Consider the following 19,132-nt stretch of genomic DNA (forward strand, 5'->3'; position numbering starts at 1 on the left):
GCAAGTGCATTCTGATTTTATGTTAAAAGTGTTTAGGTCTAATGTAACTTCAAATGTGAGTTATAATGTGTGTAACAAATCACAAATCTCACAGCTCGGATTGTTCGGTTTTTAAATCATAGTTTCAATCATTTTAACAGATCAGCAAAAAAGGGCAAATAATCTTGTAAGGTTGCTCTTCTGTAAGGAGTTCCCTTTCTTTTGTACCTGCTCTTCAATGCATTTTTCTACTTAACAGTTCACAGACAAACTCTGGAATTTTGACTGAGCTTGTGTCAGATATGGTAAAAAAAAGACCAGACCAATGACATATTTTCTGTCGAATGCACACCTAAATCCCTAAGTCCCTATTTCCTGTTTCCTTGTATTTCTAATGGTTGGATGAGGAACTGTAGAGTCCCGTGACTGCTGTAATCCTTGATAGCAAAATATGGATCATATATTTATCATTGTGAAATCTTGATTAGAGAAATACTGGTCGATGGCATATGTGGGCTGAAAATTTGCTGATATGGATATGGATGTCTTAATTGTGGCACAAGATGTTTACTAACTGTTACCGATTTGTCCAACATACTCCATTGATGTGACCCACAACTGCTTTGTCAATGTTTTTTCAATGCAACAGTTCTTGCCTTCAAAAGTAGTAGCTGTACCACAAAAGTTCGCTGAACCATGAGGGAACGATTTGATTTGCATATATCACACTAATGTTTACAGTTAAAGCAGCCAAAATCTGATTTGCTATGAAAACACATATAAGATTTGATCAGGCCGTTTGCTAACGTGTTTCTGAATTGGATTTTTAGACTGTACGGCCATAAGCCCATAATGACTAGGGGTGTTAAAACATTGATTAGTATTGCATTGTTTTACTGTAACACTGTTGAATTAATAGTTTACAGCAGAGGTTGGTGTGGTTTATTTTGTGTGTAAACACATAAACAGCCTATGGCCTGCCAACTGTTATTTAGGGCTGGGTGATATGGTAAAAATACTATATCACCATATTTTGATAACATTTATCACAACACATGTGATCTCAGACTAAATACATCAGTAGCAACAGATTCTTAAAAACTACTATTCAAATACTCTCCCATTCATGATTTTTATTCAACATCTGCTGCACTTTATCTAATTACAAAAAGCAACAAAAGAATATTGTGCATCACAATAACAAAATGTATCATAATACAGTAAAATATAGCCCAGCTCTAGTGTTATTTCAAACTTTTTTTACTAAAGAATAGCTTGATAGAATGAATAGAATGATTGTAAATGAATAATATACCTTTGTGTGTAATAAACCTTGCCACGTTAATGGGTTAAACCCTGACTGCTAAATAGCAGTGTTGTACTCCACTGTCTTCCCACTTATTATAATATGAAATATTATAAATTGCAATATATATATATCCTCGCTTTCAGTATCTCAATATATTGAATCGCGTCGCCTGTATCATGAAATGTATTTTATTGCTAGATTCTTTCCAATACCCAGTCCAACTAATGACTGTTAGACTGAAATGTGTATGGTTTGTTTTTTGCACTCCCTTGCATCATACTCCCAACTGTATGTGAATGTAGTTTATCTGGAGCTCATGTCTGTCTCATCTACAGTGCTCAGTGACCTGTGGAAAGGGGACCAAGCAGAGAGACCTTGCATGTGTTTACCACAATCAGACTCAGACAAAGGAGGAGCACTGTGCACATCTTCGCCAGCCCAGCACACACAAGCTCTGCAGGATGGGACCATGCCCCAGCTGGAAGACCAACAAGTGGAAAACGGTCTGTATTACTATCTATTAGCCATTTGAAAGTATCACTGAAACATAGTGACATGGTCCATGGGATGGACTCTTTTATTACAGATTGCCTTTTGTATCTTAAATCACTTAGTACACTGCCATTTAAGCTTATTCATTAAGACACATAAAGGCAATTCCATTCATTAAGGCAAAAAATGTAACTACATACATTTAAGCCAATAACTTATTGCTTTCACAACAGAAATCAGTGTACACTTGCATTGATCATAAATGAGGCCTTACATAGAGAATGTTAAAGTCTGTCAGATGTCTCAGGCACATACGCAAAAATATCACAAATGTACTGGTAATAGGACTAGATGCAGTAGAGTTCAGATGTAAATGTGCTCTTTTCATCTGCCAGGAAAATTTAACTGGATATTATCCTTTTCATTAAACAGATCAAGTAGCATAGTAGCATTTTTAAAATATGTTGTCAATGTAACTACAAATTGTTTAGGTCAATTTAGAAAAGGTCAGTTTTAAAAACTGATTCTAACCAATATTTGAAATGTCCTGATCAAGATTGGGAGTATTGTGGGAGTATCGTGTGTATGTGAAATGTGGAAAGAAGAAGGTCACAGGCGCGGTGGAGCCGACCACACACTTACGACATCTCGCAGTTTATGCAGGGTGACACTCTTTTGGTATATACTGTCACGTCAAAGCAGGAAACACACATGCATACACACAGCTGGCGAGCCACAAACAAAAGACAATCCCAAATTTATCACTACTCTAACCCCATTTTACACAATCCATCATGGGATGCACTGTAGAACGAAATGAAGTGTGTATGCATGTGTGGGTAAAGCAAGTGACGTCCCAGGGGTTCATTTCTCTTGTTCTGTAAGTTCAACCTGAGGCCAGATATAAACAGAGAAAGCCTCGTCTGGAACTACTTAGAGGAACAGGTTTGAATGTAAAGCACTTACTGGCGTCCTATTTAACCTCAAAGTAATACCCACCCTTGGAGAATAACCATGAAATCTCATTGGCTGTGCTAAGGCAGGTTCAGAGTGACTCTCCCAGGTCCACTGATGCCACCCCCTACTCCCCAGTGAGGACCCCCATTCCTCTTCCTCTCCTACTGGGGTCTGGAAGCAATCATCCTCCTCCACATACCACTATAAACCATGAAATCCACAACTAGAGCATAAAGACATGTTTTATATCTTTACATCCATGCCTGTGACAACTCTGGAAACCTCACAGCCCACCGTTCAGGCCTTTCAGCAGCCTCTCTACTCGCTACAGTTCCCTGGGGGAGCTTGGTTGGAGGGAGGTGATGGAGTGGTTAAAACTGCAATGTATTTGTGTGTTTATTTAGGAGGTGCTGGGTGGACACTAGGGCTGCAACAACAAATTGATAAAAATCAATTATTAAAAGTGTTGGCAACGAATTTCCTTATCGATTCGTTGTGTTGCACGATTTATGTTACTTGCCTTATCGTATCCGCTTACGTCACCTGCTGCGCTTCGTCTATGCTGGAAAAAATAAATAAATAAGAGCTGTAAGAGCTAAACGAGTTGAACGAAGCAAGGCGTAATCTTCAAAATAAGTTTAACATCAAAAAGTAAATACATTCCTAAAAAATGAAACATTACCGATGCAGAAAAGAAGGTTCGTCTTAACTTCTCAAAAGTGTGGGAGCACTTTACCCTTCATACAACTAAAAACTGTGTAACATGCAAGTTTTGCAAAAGTGATTTGACCTGGCATGGGAGCACCACAATGATGATACAGCACCTAAAACAGAAACATGTTGGAGTCACGGATAAGGGTGAATGGAGCTCAACAGCAGGGTACGTCACTACAGTATCCTGAGTTTGTTCCGTTTTGAAGTGAGGAAACCTAACGATGCACTCACTCTATGCTATTAAATGTAACTTGTACACAATGGTGGTAATTAATGATTAAGCTTTAAGTTTTAAGTATGAATAAAGACACTACATACAAACTAAAGGCAATTCATCCTGTCTCACGCCTCACTCCCATACAGTGCAGTGTTTGCATCAGCAACTTTTCATTATTAATTTATTTTATTTTTAATTTATGTAATAAATTAAAAATAAAAATAAATTTGATTTAATTTAATTAAATCTATTATTATTGAATTATTGTACACACTTATTTGCTGTTATTTAATGTTCTATTTTAAAAAAAAGACATGAAAATGTATTTTTAATCTGATTCCGAATCCGAAAGAAATAGCGACAGATTAATCGATTATTAAAATAATCATTAGTTGCACCCTAGTGGACACTTCAGGAAAATGCCTGCTACAAGCCAGTAAAGTACCGTTACATTCGAAGATTGGCTTAATTGTCTGTTCATCATCTTGATTACAGACAAGCACATCTAACACTTGAAAGGACTCAATACAGAATACAGACAACTAGAACACTATGTGGTCTATTATTCTAAAAATAAAGACAGCTGGACACTCAAAGACAAGGATAAAAAACAAGCAAAAATGATCACAAGAACAAAAATAGTACTATAGCTGCTTTAGCTCTGTCACACACATGTCCAGATTACATAGTATTGTGTTGCTTCAAACTTTTCAATCCTCACACTGTTGATTAGACACAGTGCTGAGATCAAATTTCATCCCACATCCTTTGTGTTGCTTCCAAACCAAAGCCTGCTTTAACTACAAAGTAAACTATCTATGTGTGTTGGACACAATATGTCTTCAAGAAAGAAGACATCAAATGCAGTTAAGCCAGGTAAACAGCGTTAGCAGTGCAGGTATGTATATGACAATGGAGACTTCAAAAAGATCAGCTTTCAAAAGATAAGATTTTAGTTGACATAAGCACACAGCCCTTACAGACAATACAAATTAAGGTTAACAGAAACATTTGCATCAGCTTTGAATTATGCTTAGGAGTAAGACATAATAGCTGTATAATGCAGGTGCCGAAGACAAAATAAGACCATTTTGGATTGAGGAATCAGTGCTTACACAACTTAAAAGAACAGATGGCGTTTAATGACTTTCAAAATCTCGTCCCCCCTCCAGAACAGTACTGGATCCACTAAAACAAATCCTCTTCTGCAGCTGACTGAAACAATATAGACATTGAGTGTAACTCCCTCTGTCTGCAGCTGTGAGGGATAGGAATATATCTCACCAATTTTCATACTTCAGCCCCTATAAAATACCAACATATTACTTCTAAAGATTGCATGAAACTTCCTTCATGAAGTTAAGTCTGATGTGTGTTTGCTTCCGCTTGCGAATCGATATGTTTGTTAACAGTGCTCAGTCAGTTGTGGAGTTGGTGTGCAGACACGTGAGGTGTACTGCAGATTGAAGGGCAAAGGTCGTGTGGGAAAAGAGAAGTGTGATGACCAAATTCGTCCTATCAGCATGCAGTCCTGTCGACTCCCAGATTGCCACCACTATACCTGGTCAGCCACTGAGTGGACAGAGGTCAGTACTTTTGTTGTTTTGGTTGTTTTGCCTTCAGATCTAGGTCACTTTATTTAACAACTAACCATTGATTAAGTGCATGTAATGCTAAAAGTTATTATTTTGCGTGGGTCGGGCACCTCAGTTGGCTCAGTGATTCTTTAGTCTCTTCACTCACAAATGTTCAAAGGTGTTTGAACAAGCCCACACACTAACAAGAGACCCTCAGTTTTTAACTTTAGCAAACTCATAAAACCCAGGCCTTTGACAGGCAATGTAAGCATTTCATTTCATAGAGGAATTTAATTTTACTGTTAAAAATGACTTATGGGTGACTACCATACTGGTTTAATTAATCCAGAGCAAATCGTGTCTGAAGGAACAGTATTTTAAAGGCACTGCTGGAAATGTTCTCATAAGTTCCTGCTTAGAACAAAGAAGAGTATGACCAAGGAAGATGGTGTGGTAGAAAATCATAGTAATCATGAAAGAGAGAAATGCGGAATACACTAAAAAAGAAAGACAACATGAATGAATGAAGCCTCAGCTGAGGGTCTGAATGATAACATCACTACAGGATGATACGTTAGAGAGAGGGCTTAAAGTCCTGATCTCAATCTGTCCTGCCTCTACACAGACACAAAGTCATACTGCCTTTAAAATACTCAATTTTCTTCTCATCATCTTTTTTTGTCTGTCCTTTATAACTCAAAGCAAAAGTCTGAGGGCCATTTATGGGTCTAAAACAAAAACAAGACCTCCTAGTGAGATGTTGTCAGTGAAACTTTTGTTTCCAATTAAGACTCATCTTAATGGTACTAGTATGTAATAATCATGTAATTGATTTTCCACTTTTAGAAATATTTCTGCAGATATCTTTCCTTGTGGTATAGAAGTACTTGACATGATGTTTATGTTACATGCTTGAGAACGCAATGAACTAACCATTATTGGAGATGAATGCGCTTGGGTTAGAAGCAGCACAACACTGCCCCCTTTGGTCAGTCCTCTCATGACCCTGTCGATTCCACAGCACTGTGATCTTAGGCTCTTGCATGTTAATGTAAGAACAACTTCCTCACCAAAAATAATGACTGTAATTAGAGGAACCATAATGCTGCTTCCAGGTCAGCAATCAAAGTCAGGTAGGACAGCAAAGTAAACAAATAGCTCAGGTTTCTTTATCAATGATAAGAGTCATGATAAGGTATTTTAAACACAGAATAACAATTAACTGTATTCTGTGATAAAAACTGTTTTAACGAAATAGTCAGGTACTGGTTTGAAATTAATTAATTTGCCCCTGAATTATTCACCTTATTTTCTATAAAACAATGGGGGAGGACATTGTTGTTTTTGTGTAGAACGTCTGGTACAACAGCAGATCCGTTGATATAGGTTACCACTACAGTGATAACAAACACACAATGAGTAGTATAATATGCTCAGTTAGAGGGTGTCACAATAATTGGAAGAAGAGGAGAATTTCACTTGTTATGACAGTGTTGTTATTTCACTGTGTTATGAATACAGTTGGCTCAGCGATTCTTTTGTATACTTCAAAAATGAAGATTTTCAGCCTTAGCAAACTTATGTAGTCCAGCTATGAGCAGGGTCCACAACAGTAGCCTTCTTCAGACTTCATTCACTTTCAGTACATCCATATGAGAAATAAGGTAAATATGGTACTAACAAATCCCAAGAATCATACTGCAGATATGTGTCAATTATTTATGTTCTTCTGTGTGTGTTTGTCTAGTGTAATGCCACATGTGGAAAAGCAATAAGGCATCGAACAGTGCTCTGTATGGACAGGGAGATGACCCCTGTCCTCGACAGCCTGTGTGACCCCTCATCCAGACCTGCCTTTTATCAGTCCTGCCTCAGCGTGCCTTGTCAGTACGTCTGGGTAACTGCAGCGTGGTCACAGGTTACACATCTATATTACATTATATGATTAATTATTACTTTATCTACTACAAAGTAAGGTTTTCTTTTTTTAACCAAAGAGAGAAGCAGAGTACTCCCACAGAGCATTTCTGTGTTATTTCTCAGCCATAACTCTGAAGTAAAGATGTTCTGTTCATATGTTGATTGAAAAGTGCTCTGTTGTTACATAAGTCACTTATTAGCTTTTCATCCAAACTAAATAGAAATGATCTATATGAATGTTTGAAATAACTCATGAGCTCCTGTCTGGAAGTCTTGTTGATAAAGGTTTGCAGTATACATGTATCTGTAAGAGTCTTTTTGCATTTCAGTGCTCTGTTAGCTGTGGGATAGGCTACCAGCAGAGGATGGTGTCATGCTCTGCAGTGCCCTCAACGCCAGACTTGCAGGTGTTTGCTGCCCAGTCTTACACAGAGGCCTCACCTTCTGAGTGCCCAGAGCCTCCTCCATCCCACACTAAGCCATGCAAAATGCCAGAGTGCCCAGCACATGGATACTGGAAAGTTGGGTCATGGAGCAAGGTGTGTGTGTGTAGTTTTTTTGTACTTGTAAAATAGTTAAGAACATGTTATGTTTAAACTATAATGCATTGCATTGTGGCTCTTGTTTGTAAGATTTTCCATGGTTTTATTAATAAATATTGATTACCATTTTTTGCATTTTGTTCATCAGTGTTCTCAGACATGTGGTGCAGGGGTGATGGAGAGGAACATAGAGTGTCTCACTGCTAAACATCTCCCTTCCAAAAACTGCTCTCTCTCAAGCAAGCCTGTGTCTAGGGCAGCCTGCAAACTGAGACAATGTAAGTATTCCTATTTCTCTTGAGCTTAGTATTACAATGCTGTCACTAAGCTTGTAACATTTCCAGAATTCCGATCTGAGGCTTTGACCTTTTATTTCTTAAACTTTTGCCCAGTAAAGTACAGCTCAGCCAGAAAGCAGTTTCTAGCTCAGTTATCCTGCACATGGTTTTCTTCAGTTATCTTGCCTGTGGCTGTTGCTCAGGCACATAAGAGTATGCTTGTAATGTAATGACATTAAATTGGCTGTGTTGAGCAGTCAGTCCATGACTTGATTGTGTTTTGAGTGAGTCAGCTTATTTCTTTACAGTCTAGAGCAGAAAAAAATCGAGGCTCTGATTTTCAACCTTGCTCGAAGCTATTTGTCTTTGAAGCGATAATACCCTGGCCCCTGCCGTCAAGAAGGCCTTAACAAAACTGTTGGTGTGTGATTTTTGATTGGTGAGGCACAGACTTTACGAATGGGGCCTCACGTTTGACCCTAGCACAGGGAAGGCCGACTGCCAAGGTTTGCAGGTTCATTCTCTGGGTGTCAGATGCTAGATTTTGGCACACTGCTAGAGCGTTCTGCCATCGTTTTTTCTGCCAAGATAGGTTTGCGAAAAATTACAGTGATCTGCTTGGTTGAACTGAGAGTTCAGCGGGTAAGTATTAATGCCAATCAAGAAAAAAAGTGTCTCAGTCCACATGGACATAACATTTAAAAGACTGAAGAATGTGGGGAGGTTGGCTTATTTATTGTATAGTGGAAACGAACACATGCTGGCTTAGTTGCAGGTACCACCGCACATGCACTCGCATAATGGGTTTCAGTATGTGCTTTAGAAGTTATAGGAGGTATCAGCATTACTTTCCATTTGTATTAAGATACTTTTACTGTTTTTTGTTGTTTAAACTAATTTGGTTATATTTCAGGTGAATTGTTCTCCACTTGCCGGGAGTTGCAGATGAGGGAAGGCATTAGAAAAGATGGAGAACATTACCTCAAAGTTCAATCAAGAGTTATCCAGATTTACTGTACAGAAATGCAGACCAACTTTCCAAAAGAGTATGTGACTCTACGTAGTGGCCAAACTGACAACTACTCTGAGGTGTTTGGATACAGGTATTATTTGCATCATCATCTTATGCGAGTAACATGAGAAATTGTATCTTGAATTTAAAATGCCAGTTGCTCCAGTAAAGCAGATATTATAGGTCTTTTAGATCTTCTGTACTGATATGGTCTAAATTTTCTTTCTATTTTTTCCTTTCGTGTAATGTCTAAAACCAGGTTGAACAACCCATTTGAGTGTCCATATAATGGCAGCAGGCGCCAGGATTGTGCCTGCAGAAATGACTACCCTGCAGTGGGCTACACTTTGTTTCAGAGAGTGAGACTGGACCTCAGCACAATGCGAATAATCAGTAAGCAAGAAGTGAATGATTGCTTTATGAGCTGCCTCTAGTAAGATCACACACAGTTATAAATACTGTTTAATCATTTACTGTAATGTGTTCATTTATTGAAAAAATCCTTTAAGTGCTTCATGATTCTTTCACAAAATACACTTAGAACATGGTTGGCACTTTGTGCCTTCTAGAAGACATTAAAGCTGTAGTGCATTTGTGTGGGCATTTGTGAATTTCTGTGTGTACAAAATGATGGACACCACGAAAACTTTTTAGTGTTTATGTCATGTGTTTTGTTTCCCTGCTCTTATGTGTTTACTGCAGCTACAGATGTGCAGTTTTCACAGACCCTTTTTGGCCGTCCTGTTCCATTTGCCACTGCCGGAGACTGTTACAGTGCTGCCAGATGCCCTCAGGTAGGAATTGCATTCTTTACAACTCATTAGGGATCCAGTGCAACTGTTATAGCAGAAGTGCATTTATTTTTAGATTTCCTTTATTTTCTAGGGTCAGTTCAGCATCAATCTCACTGGAACAGGACTGAGAGTTGCTGAGTCAACTAAATGGATCTCCAATGGAAATTATGTCTCTGTCAAAGTCCATCGATCAGAGGTAGAGAGAAGAACTAAATATATATTTTCCATAATAGTGATTAATTGGTTAAGATCCATGGTGAAATAATGTCTGCTTTATGTTTACAAACACTTATTTTTATGTAGTTGATGACATGTATATCCCTCTTTTTAACATTTTGGTAGGATGGAACGAGAATTTATGGGCGCTGTGGAGGATTCTGTGGAAAGTGTCTGCCTCATCCTCATGCTGGGCTCCTTGTCCAGGTCCAGTAAAAAAGTCTGCAAGTTTCCACACCGTGCCCTTGTATACAGCCACTCTAAGAGACCGAAACAATGTAAAACATACACCAAAGCCACTAGTTTATGATGTGGCCCTCCATGCTGGAGCAATGAGGCCTCCGTTTTCTTTGGAATTTGGCAGCAAATTTTCTGCACACCTGTGCAACGCCCTCCTTCCACCTTTGGCAGCTCTGGTAAACGATCAGGATTCAGTCGAGCCACAGTTTAAGTTTCCGTCCAATAAACACCAGCACACTGGATCCAAGCAAATTCTCACTTCATCTTTTTAGCACTGATAACTACCTAAAGCAACTGCTGTATCACAACTGAAGATACAGACTTTCAGTTCCATGGTGAGAGTTTGGTTTAAGTATTAAATAGTGTCAGGGTCTTCTGTCCTGTAATTGGAGAGGTGTATCCCATACCACACAAGTATTCACATTGCTTTTACCCAGGGAAAACAGCATAAATGTAGTCGGTCAGCTTCCAAACAAACTGATTGAAAGATGTCCAGAACAAGGGAAAGCTGCCAAAAGCTTTCTGAACAGTAAAACAAAAGTTTTTGTCACTGCATTGAGGATGTACTTTTTTAGTTCTCACTAAAGACTGAAGTTCATTTGAAGAACGATATATCCTCCAAAAGGGATTATTTGATGACTGTGGAAATATTATATTCTATGGCTTAGCCAGAAGTAAAACCGAAATACCTACTAAAACACCCCCCTCTCTCTAGATGAATGTCAGTGTGACTACACTGAGTGAGGGGTATGAAGTTATATAAAATGTACTGTTTATTTCATTAAACATGTATTTTGTGGGAGAGGAGGGAGAATGTGACGATAGCAAATAGCTTGATGTGAAAATGTACATAGCAGGAACTGTTTTTATTGTTTGCAAATATCTGTGGCTTGCATATCACTTCTCTCACTCACTTGGGCCTCCACTTGGGAGGTGTAGTGTTGAGATCATCCTAACTATTAGCATGTTTGTTAAAATGATGACAGGGCTTCCAATGACATTCACTCTATACCTTAAAGCCTAGTTTTAGAGCTCATCACAGAGAGAACTAGGAGTCACTGTGAAGTAAAACCTACTGCAGAGTAGAAGTCACTGTAAATCAAATCTGTAATGTATATCTAAAACAATCACTGAAGAAGATGACCATGATTGTGATCATACTTTTATATGTTTTTCTCATTACTTGCCACCCCAGTGTTGTATTGGTGTGATTTGGAGAACTGGATTGTCATAAACCAATATCCAATACTTTTACAATCAAATGTTAATTTACAGCAGTTTCTTCAGTGCAGAAAGTATTTAGATTAGCCAGGTCATGTGTATTTCAGATCGAGATTGGCTGCTTAACTTGTAATTACAATAATAGTCAGACCCTACCTCTTACAAGCATGGCTATTCATAATATGTATTTTATTATATTGTAAGCTATTTATGTTTGACATTATTTATTGTGTAATATTATATGTAGATATGTGCATTATTGTTTCGCTACAACTACTACCAACTGCTTACCATTATGTTTCACTGTATGTTGCAAAAAAGGTATTATGTCTTTAAGTGTCAGTAACCATTAACTTTGTAAAGAATTACAGGCTTAACGGTGCTTTTTACTACTGAAATTACCTCTAAATTTAGAAAAACGGTACTGGAATTGGACTGAAATAAGCTCTTTGAAGGCCTAAACACATCACAGATCTGGAGGTTCCTTTAAACACCTACATAATAGACACTTGTGGCACATGTAATTGTATGTTTAAGCGTGGGATTGCCATGTTAACTGAGTGCATTGCTTTACATGTGTAATGCAGAAACTGCCACCTTGCCTTTGATTCCAGTTGGTTGGTGGCACACACTATGAGTTTTGTAGTGTGTGGCGAATAACTGAACTAGAATTAAGCTTCGACCAAAGTTGTGTCTTATAGGTGCATATCTGGAATCTAAGTTGGCTCATTTTGGATTCAAAGAACAATATGACAGCAGTCTGTGAGCAGCTAACAATTCTGTGGTTAATGTTGTTTTGATAGGCAACTGAACTATGAGGTCTGTATCAGAAATAAAAGGATTACTTGATGCACTATGTGCCATGAAATGTGTAGAAATGTAAACATCTGTTTTTATATACATACAGGTATATTAACAATTAAAGTTTTGTAACGTGAACTATAATTATTTTTAATATGTATACTTGAAGTTTGAAAATAAGTGCATTGATTATGATTGTAGGTTCTGTGGTAAAATTACCACACATCATCCAAAGATTTAAAGAGGCCTGTTGACCTGTATATGGTCAGTAAGTAGAGTTTTATACTGAAATCGTGATTTGTGGTGCTATGTTTAGTAGGAAGGAAGTAAAATATTTTTGATCAATTCTGTAGGTCATGCTACTGAACTAACTCTGATTGTAAAAGAATAATAAAATGAACACTTTTTACAGAATCTGTTGTCATTACTCAACTATCACTTTTAAACTGCTGCCAAAATGCTACACAATCAGACGGCATGAGAGTAAAAATGCATTAAGCAGACTTGTATATGGCAGCTCCAGTTCCACAGTACACAGAAATCTGATTGCATAGATGAATTACAGCAGCATAAACAAGCTGTCTAAATCATGATACTGTGCCCCATTACTGTAGCAGCCACAATGTTACTTGATCAACGTTTATCAGATAATCCCAAGTCATCCAAAACTGCTGCAAAATCTGGCCACATAAATCAGTTTGAAATAGTGTGGAAACATATTTCTGTGATCATGTAGTTGTAATTAAAGCAATATGGCCTGTTATAACCATGCTGTTTAAACACAGGCATCCCTCTGCTCAACAGCCAAAAAAAATGTTCCAGTTACATGAAATAAAGTCCAAAGTCCAAATAAAAATAAACACCAAAGAGTACACATACATAATTATAACTGTTTTCAAAGGTCAGCTGGCTCTTTTCTGATGGTCTCCACCCTTCATTTGTCTATATGTGCCCACCCAGACAGATTTTACAGCAGTTTTCAATAATTTGGGATTCTATTAATGAGAGTCAGTAACTAAACATCAGGTCATTAGGTCATTAGGCCATGACTTAGGAACTGTTATATTGTATAGTTGTTTTTACCTTAACAATGAATAGTTCTACTACGTAAAAAATCCCTTTTACCAACAAATACATTCAACTGCATAATCCTACCACACATGGCAAGCACATTTACTTTCACATCTATCTTTTAATCTTCGCAGTATATTCCTTTTCTTCAAAAAATGTATAAATGTTATATAATGTTATAAAAAGTAATAGCTTTCAAATACTTTTTTTAAACACACTGAACGTCTAATACCAAACATCTATCTAAAAGGTGTCATAGAATAAGTTTACTGAGTACTTTAACCTAAATAAAATACTTTTGCAATATCAGCCCTGTATCTGTGAGACTGCTTTTAAGGGAGGACACAACAGTGTTGAAGGTTCACATTTTATAACTTACATGTAGCAAACTTTTATTATTCAATTATGCCAAAATCAATACATTTTTTCCATTCCAGGGCAGCTTTAACTGACTATTAGACGTTTAGTGTACTCAAAACGTTTATTGCAGCATTATTACTTCTAATAATGCAACACTAAGTGATAAATTTGCATTAGTTAAGATTGAAGAAACCTCTGATGTTTCGGTTGGTGAACACAACACAACACCAACACCTTCTGCCCTTTTGCATTCACCTGCCAGTCCCATTTCGCAACATGCAAGCAATGCTGGCTCAGATAAATGTAAGAAGCATATCAGAAGGCAAATACACATATTCTGCTAAATGAAGGGGAAGTATACATTAAGAGACCAATATCAGCAAAAATTAATGTAACATCAAACCAAGGATGAAGACCATGGCATGATGAAGACCATGCCACTTTATTAAATCTGCACTGCAATAAAAGGAAGCTTCTGTCAGTTAAATATCAGCAAGCTTAAATACAGCTCAGCCAGTCTGAGAAATACGTTTTGCACTAATGCAAACATAGCAAAGATTATATTAATGGGCAGAAACGTTTACAGTTAAAATAAAAGTGTCGACACAACACTTATACAGCGTCTTGTGTTCACGGTTCTAAACCTGCTACTGTATCTCCACCCAGCGGTTAGTGGAGAAACTGCAGGTGACTACAGGACTGCAGACCAGCAGATGGAGCCAGAGCCCCTGCTATACCTGTCCTTGCTATACTTTTTATATCAAGTCGCACCCACACAACTATATATATTATAACTATATATATTTTTATATATGTTTTTATATGTATGTATTTTTTATTACTACATAAATATAAGCATATGGTACCTAAAAGAGTTACTTCTGAACCTGTGAACATGGAGAAACACCCCTGAATTAAAATTGATATGTTCAAATTTCAAAATCCACTATGGCGGTGAACAGAGGAAAGACAACGGAAACTGTGTCACTGTCCAAAAACATATGGACATATGGACCGTTAGTGGCATGTACCTAAACCTTACTGTGCAGGCCTGCTGTACTTGTTCTGCTTACAGTTTAAAGAGGTGTTTCACCAGAATCTCTTCCCTGACCAACAACATGGCTAAGATATCTTTGGTTTCCAACATTTTCCAGTTTTCCATCGGAGCTTAGGCTTATTCATTAGAGGTCTGTGCCATTAGCAAAAACGTAGCTGCTGTGCAAACCTCTGGACACTAAACGTGCCCTGGTCGATCCACTACTTCTGGGATGGCTTGGGGTAGTTGATGTTGAAGTTGATGTAAATTGGTCTACATAGAGCGTTCTCCTTTAAAACTAATAGCAAGGCTATGCTAATCTGAAGACTTCCAGTAGTTTGCACTTTTAACAACTGAATACCATGATACCAAGTTATCTTGTACTGCTTGCAGGTGACAAATAACTGACGGTTCACTCAAGAAGCGCTGAAAAAGAATATGCCCCAGTGTTCAGTGGTACTCCTCTGAGTAACTCCTCTGAGCAACACTGTGCTGCAGGAGAGTGATTCACTACAGACTCCGCAGTCAGGGCCATCACAAAGGTATGTGTTAGCACTCGCCACAGACTGTGGTGTATTGTATTGCATGTCTGAACCTCCACCCGAGACAGCTGCAGGTGACACATGACAATTCCAGCTCAGAGCCTGAAGCAGGCACACACTCCACATGCCATTGTGGTGGGATGTCAGAGCTAACTGGGGTTGTAGAGAAGAATCATTGCTCACCTCAGAGACCGCTAAACAGCCCGGAAAGCATCAGATGTTCTGCACATGTGCATCTCAAAGATTAAAGATGTTCTTTACTATTCTTGGGACATTTCAATGTTTCTATAGGTGTGTAAACTTGATATCCTAGAACAAGAAGTGATTCCATGCTGACTTGTTGGGATGTGTGGGGAGTCGGGGTGTCTATCATGTGACCAGCCCTGCTCAAACATACATGATTTATTGGTCATGCGGGAGACAGAGCATGATTTGGATTTTTAAAACATGTGCCCGGCTATCCATCTTCCAACTTTCCAACGATGAGAGCAGCACAATGCTATGGAACATGCGATGTAGGTCAATTCCTTTCGGACCATATGCACTTCGAATTATTCTGTGTATGATATCAGGACCATCTGCAGGCCTTCAGAGGTGCATGGCTTCGAATGTAGACGGCTAGTGATCATTATAGAGAACAGAGAAGAGTGTTTCTTTCTTACTAACCTTAAGCATTGTGTTGTGAGATGTGTACTTTAGTATGCTTTATTTGAATAATAAAAATTGCATCCTATTTTACCTATTTTAACTCAGTTACCTTACCAGGAGGACAAAATACTTTTCTTCAGGACTAGTTACATATCTCAACATCCTTCATGTTGTTCTGTTTTTTTTTTTATTATTTCCTTGCACCTGATTTAAGCTTTTTTAGGGTACAATTATACTGTCCACAACTCTGCTAATTTATTGTTGTGTCAGAAACAGTAATGCCTTTTAGTTGCTGCAACACCTAGTGTTTGCTGAGAGGGCTCAATCCGGACGGCTAGGACAGATGAGATAAAGTGTGAACAGCACAAATGAAGTATTAAAGGAAACATACAAAAGCAAAAAAACAAAGAAACAAACATATTCTTAATTCTATTTACATTTTACTTTTTACATTTGTTTAAAAGTATATTTTGGCTCCATACTTCCTATTTATTTATTATTTATTTATTAAAGCAGTAGCCATGTTTTTATTTAAGCACAATTACAGTTGACAAAGTTTCATTTAAGTACAGCTACAGTGCCCGTTCTTATACCCATATGGTCTCTTAAGCACAGTTACACTACTTAACTGATCCGTTATGACATTAGGACCACTGACAGATAATATAAAAGACAATAAGTACTTGTTACAATGGCACTGGGCAGTGGGATAAATTAGGTAGTGAGTGAACAGTCAGAACCTGAAGTTGAGGTGTTGGAAGCAGTAAAAATGGGCAAGCATAAGAATCTGAGTCACTTTAATGAGGGCCAAATTGGGATGGCAAGAGCTTTGCAGTTTGTTGCGTATTGGGTGGCATAGCCACAGACCTGTCCACAATGAGCACATGAGCACCAGAACTGGACCAGTAGAAGCAGTGAAAGATGGTGTCATGGTGTGATGAATCACATTATCTTTTACATCATGTGGATGGCTGAGTGTGTGTGCGTTGCCAGCAGAGGTAGTGTAATTCTTTTGGCAATGTTCTGCTGGGAAACTGTGGGTTCTGCCATTAATGTGGATGTATTGACACACCACTTATCTAAAAATTGTTGCTGGAAATGGTGTTCCCTGAAGACAGTGGCCTCTTTCAGCAGAATATTGTGCTTTGCCACATTGCAAAAAAACGTTTTCAAGAATGGTTTAAGGAACACAACAGTAAGTTTGAAGTGTTGACTTGGCCTCCAGATTCTCCAGATCTCAGACCAATCGAGCATCTGTGGGATGTGCTGAACATACAAGTCAGATCAGTGAAGGCCCCACATCACAACTCACAGGTACTAAATAATTTGTTATTGATGGCTTAATGTTAGATACCACAGCTTACCTTCAGAGGTTAGGGTTTTGGTGGCAAAAAAGGTGACCTACTCAATATTAGGTAATGGTGTAATTTTATAATTGAGTAGTTTAACTACCCATACTTTCACTTATGTACAGTTACACTTTATATAATAATAAATAAATATAGTTACATTACCCATATTTTCACTTATGTATAGTTACACTCCATATACACTACCCATATTTTTACCTACGTATAGTTACACTGCCCATGCTTTGACTTAAGTATGGTTACAGTACCTTTATCTTCACTTAAGTACAAGTACAAGTTATATGTGTAAAATGTTTTAGGTTAGTGCTGATCAGTAAATGTTTACATCTGGTTGGAAATGGCCATCAAAAACAACATATATCTGAATAAAATGGGATGCTATGGGAGGAGACACAGGAGACACAGATCTGATAAAAAGCCAGACTGAAGTTTGTGGAACTTACCTGAGGAAGCCACAACCAAAACAGAGCCTTTGTGTAAAGCTCATCATTGTATCATTTACAGCAAACAAAATGAAGCCTTCAAAGAAATGAACATGATTTCTACGGTCAAACATGGTGGAGGTTCAAAGATATTGTGGGGTTTTTATGCTATCAAAGAATTTAGAGGTCATGAGTCTTCTAGCAGGACAATGACCCAAAGCAAACTTCAGAAAGCACCAAGAAAAGATTTAAGGCAAAGGTCTGGAGAGCTCTAAAGTGGCCAACAATGAGCCCAGATCTAAAGCCTACAGAACACCTGTGCTGAGATCTCAAAACAGCAGTTGGGAGAATGAACCCTTCACACCTGAAAGACCTGGAGCAGTTGGCAAAAGTAGTGGTCCCAAATATATATATAGGGGTTTAAGAAACTGACACAGGAAGCGAATGAATACCATTGCTCAAAGGGTGTCCAGGGGTGCCAATATTTTTGCCAATGATTGTGAGTTTATTGTTATTTCACAGGGTGGATTAGCTATCATTACAGTTCATTGTAAGGGGACTGGGCAAAGAAAAAAAAAAAGATTTGACTCACTGCAGTTAAACAGTTATGAAAACCCTGAGCATATTAATAAAGCAAAGCTTAGAAATAAGCTCTGTGTATTGTGCATGCAGCCAGATGTGACGTACTGTGTCTGGTGGGGGGGTCACAGAGGGGGCTGATAGAGTCATAAGGGTGTTTCCAGACGCAGAAAAAAAGACTCATTATTTTTAATGGCTTAACACTCCAGTGGAATGGGCCTATCTGAACCCTTCAGCTGGGTGTTTTGGACGACGTGACTGGCGCATGCTAAAGCTTGTGTAAGGAGAATGATGTCTTTGTGTTACCAGAGTTAACAAAAGCCGCATGGACACACTGTGTGTGTGTGTCAGGCACAGTTAACCGCAAACCCTGCACCCGAGTGATGATATGTTTTCCTGCCTGAGTAACTTTGACTGCTCCTACAGAATCCGCTATGGATACTTCCTCTGTCTTGGAGATGTGTGTTCGCAAGATGACCCTCAGAAAGTTGCATTATAATTTGTTCTATTGTGGAGCTTGTTTTAGTGGATAAGGATTATGCCTAGCCTTGGACCAAACTGCAGTCTCAATGCTGTCAAGACTTAGGATTAGTATGATTTTGGGAAACTGACGTGACTGAGGTTTGCTACTTTATACACTATCCACAGGGTTGTTTCTAAATATTTGACCCGAAACAACATCCTACCAGGAAATGTTATTTAATTTAATAATTAAAATGTTTTATTAATAGCAATGTAAACAAAATTGAACATCAATAAACTAAATATCATATCAAAAAGAACACATTAATAAAGTTAACTTATGAAATGTGCTCTGCAGAAGCATTTAGTACCT

General features: G+C 38.1%; 1 protein-coding gene across 3 annotated transcripts in view; it reads left to right on the forward strand.

Annotated features, from left to right (window-relative positions):
• LOC140548991 (A disintegrin and metalloproteinase with thrombospondin motifs 20) overlaps positions 1-12,317 on the forward strand; it is a 78,090-nt gene extending 65,773 nt beyond the window's left edge. For all 3 annotated transcript variants that reach the window (XM_072672170.1, XM_072672171.1, XM_072672172.1), the window contains 10 exons: positions 1,624-1,791; positions 5,081-5,254; positions 6,993-7,163; positions 7,495-7,704; positions 7,856-7,985; positions 8,899-9,088; positions 9,257-9,390; positions 9,700-9,791; positions 9,883-9,987; positions 10,134-12,317. In XM_072672170.1, coding sequence (XP_072528271.1) covers positions 1,624-1,791; positions 5,081-5,254; positions 6,993-7,163; positions 7,495-7,704; positions 7,856-7,985; positions 8,899-9,088; positions 9,257-9,390; positions 9,700-9,791; positions 9,883-9,987; positions 10,134-10,223 — 1,464 coding nt within the window. In that variant the 3' untranslated portion in view covers positions 10,224-12,317. The remainder of the gene's footprint in view (positions 1-1,623; positions 1,792-5,080; positions 5,255-6,992; positions 7,164-7,494; positions 7,705-7,855; positions 7,986-8,898; positions 9,089-9,256; positions 9,391-9,699; positions 9,792-9,882; positions 9,988-10,133) is intronic.
• Positions 12,318-19,132: the final 6,815 nt, after the last annotated feature.

Source organism: Salminus brasiliensis, chromosome 2 (genome assembly GCF_030463535.1).
Source record: "Salminus brasiliensis chromosome 2, fSalBra1.hap2, whole genome shotgun sequence".
Lineage (NCBI taxonomy): Eukaryota > Metazoa > Chordata > Actinopteri > Characiformes > Bryconidae > Salminus > Salminus brasiliensis.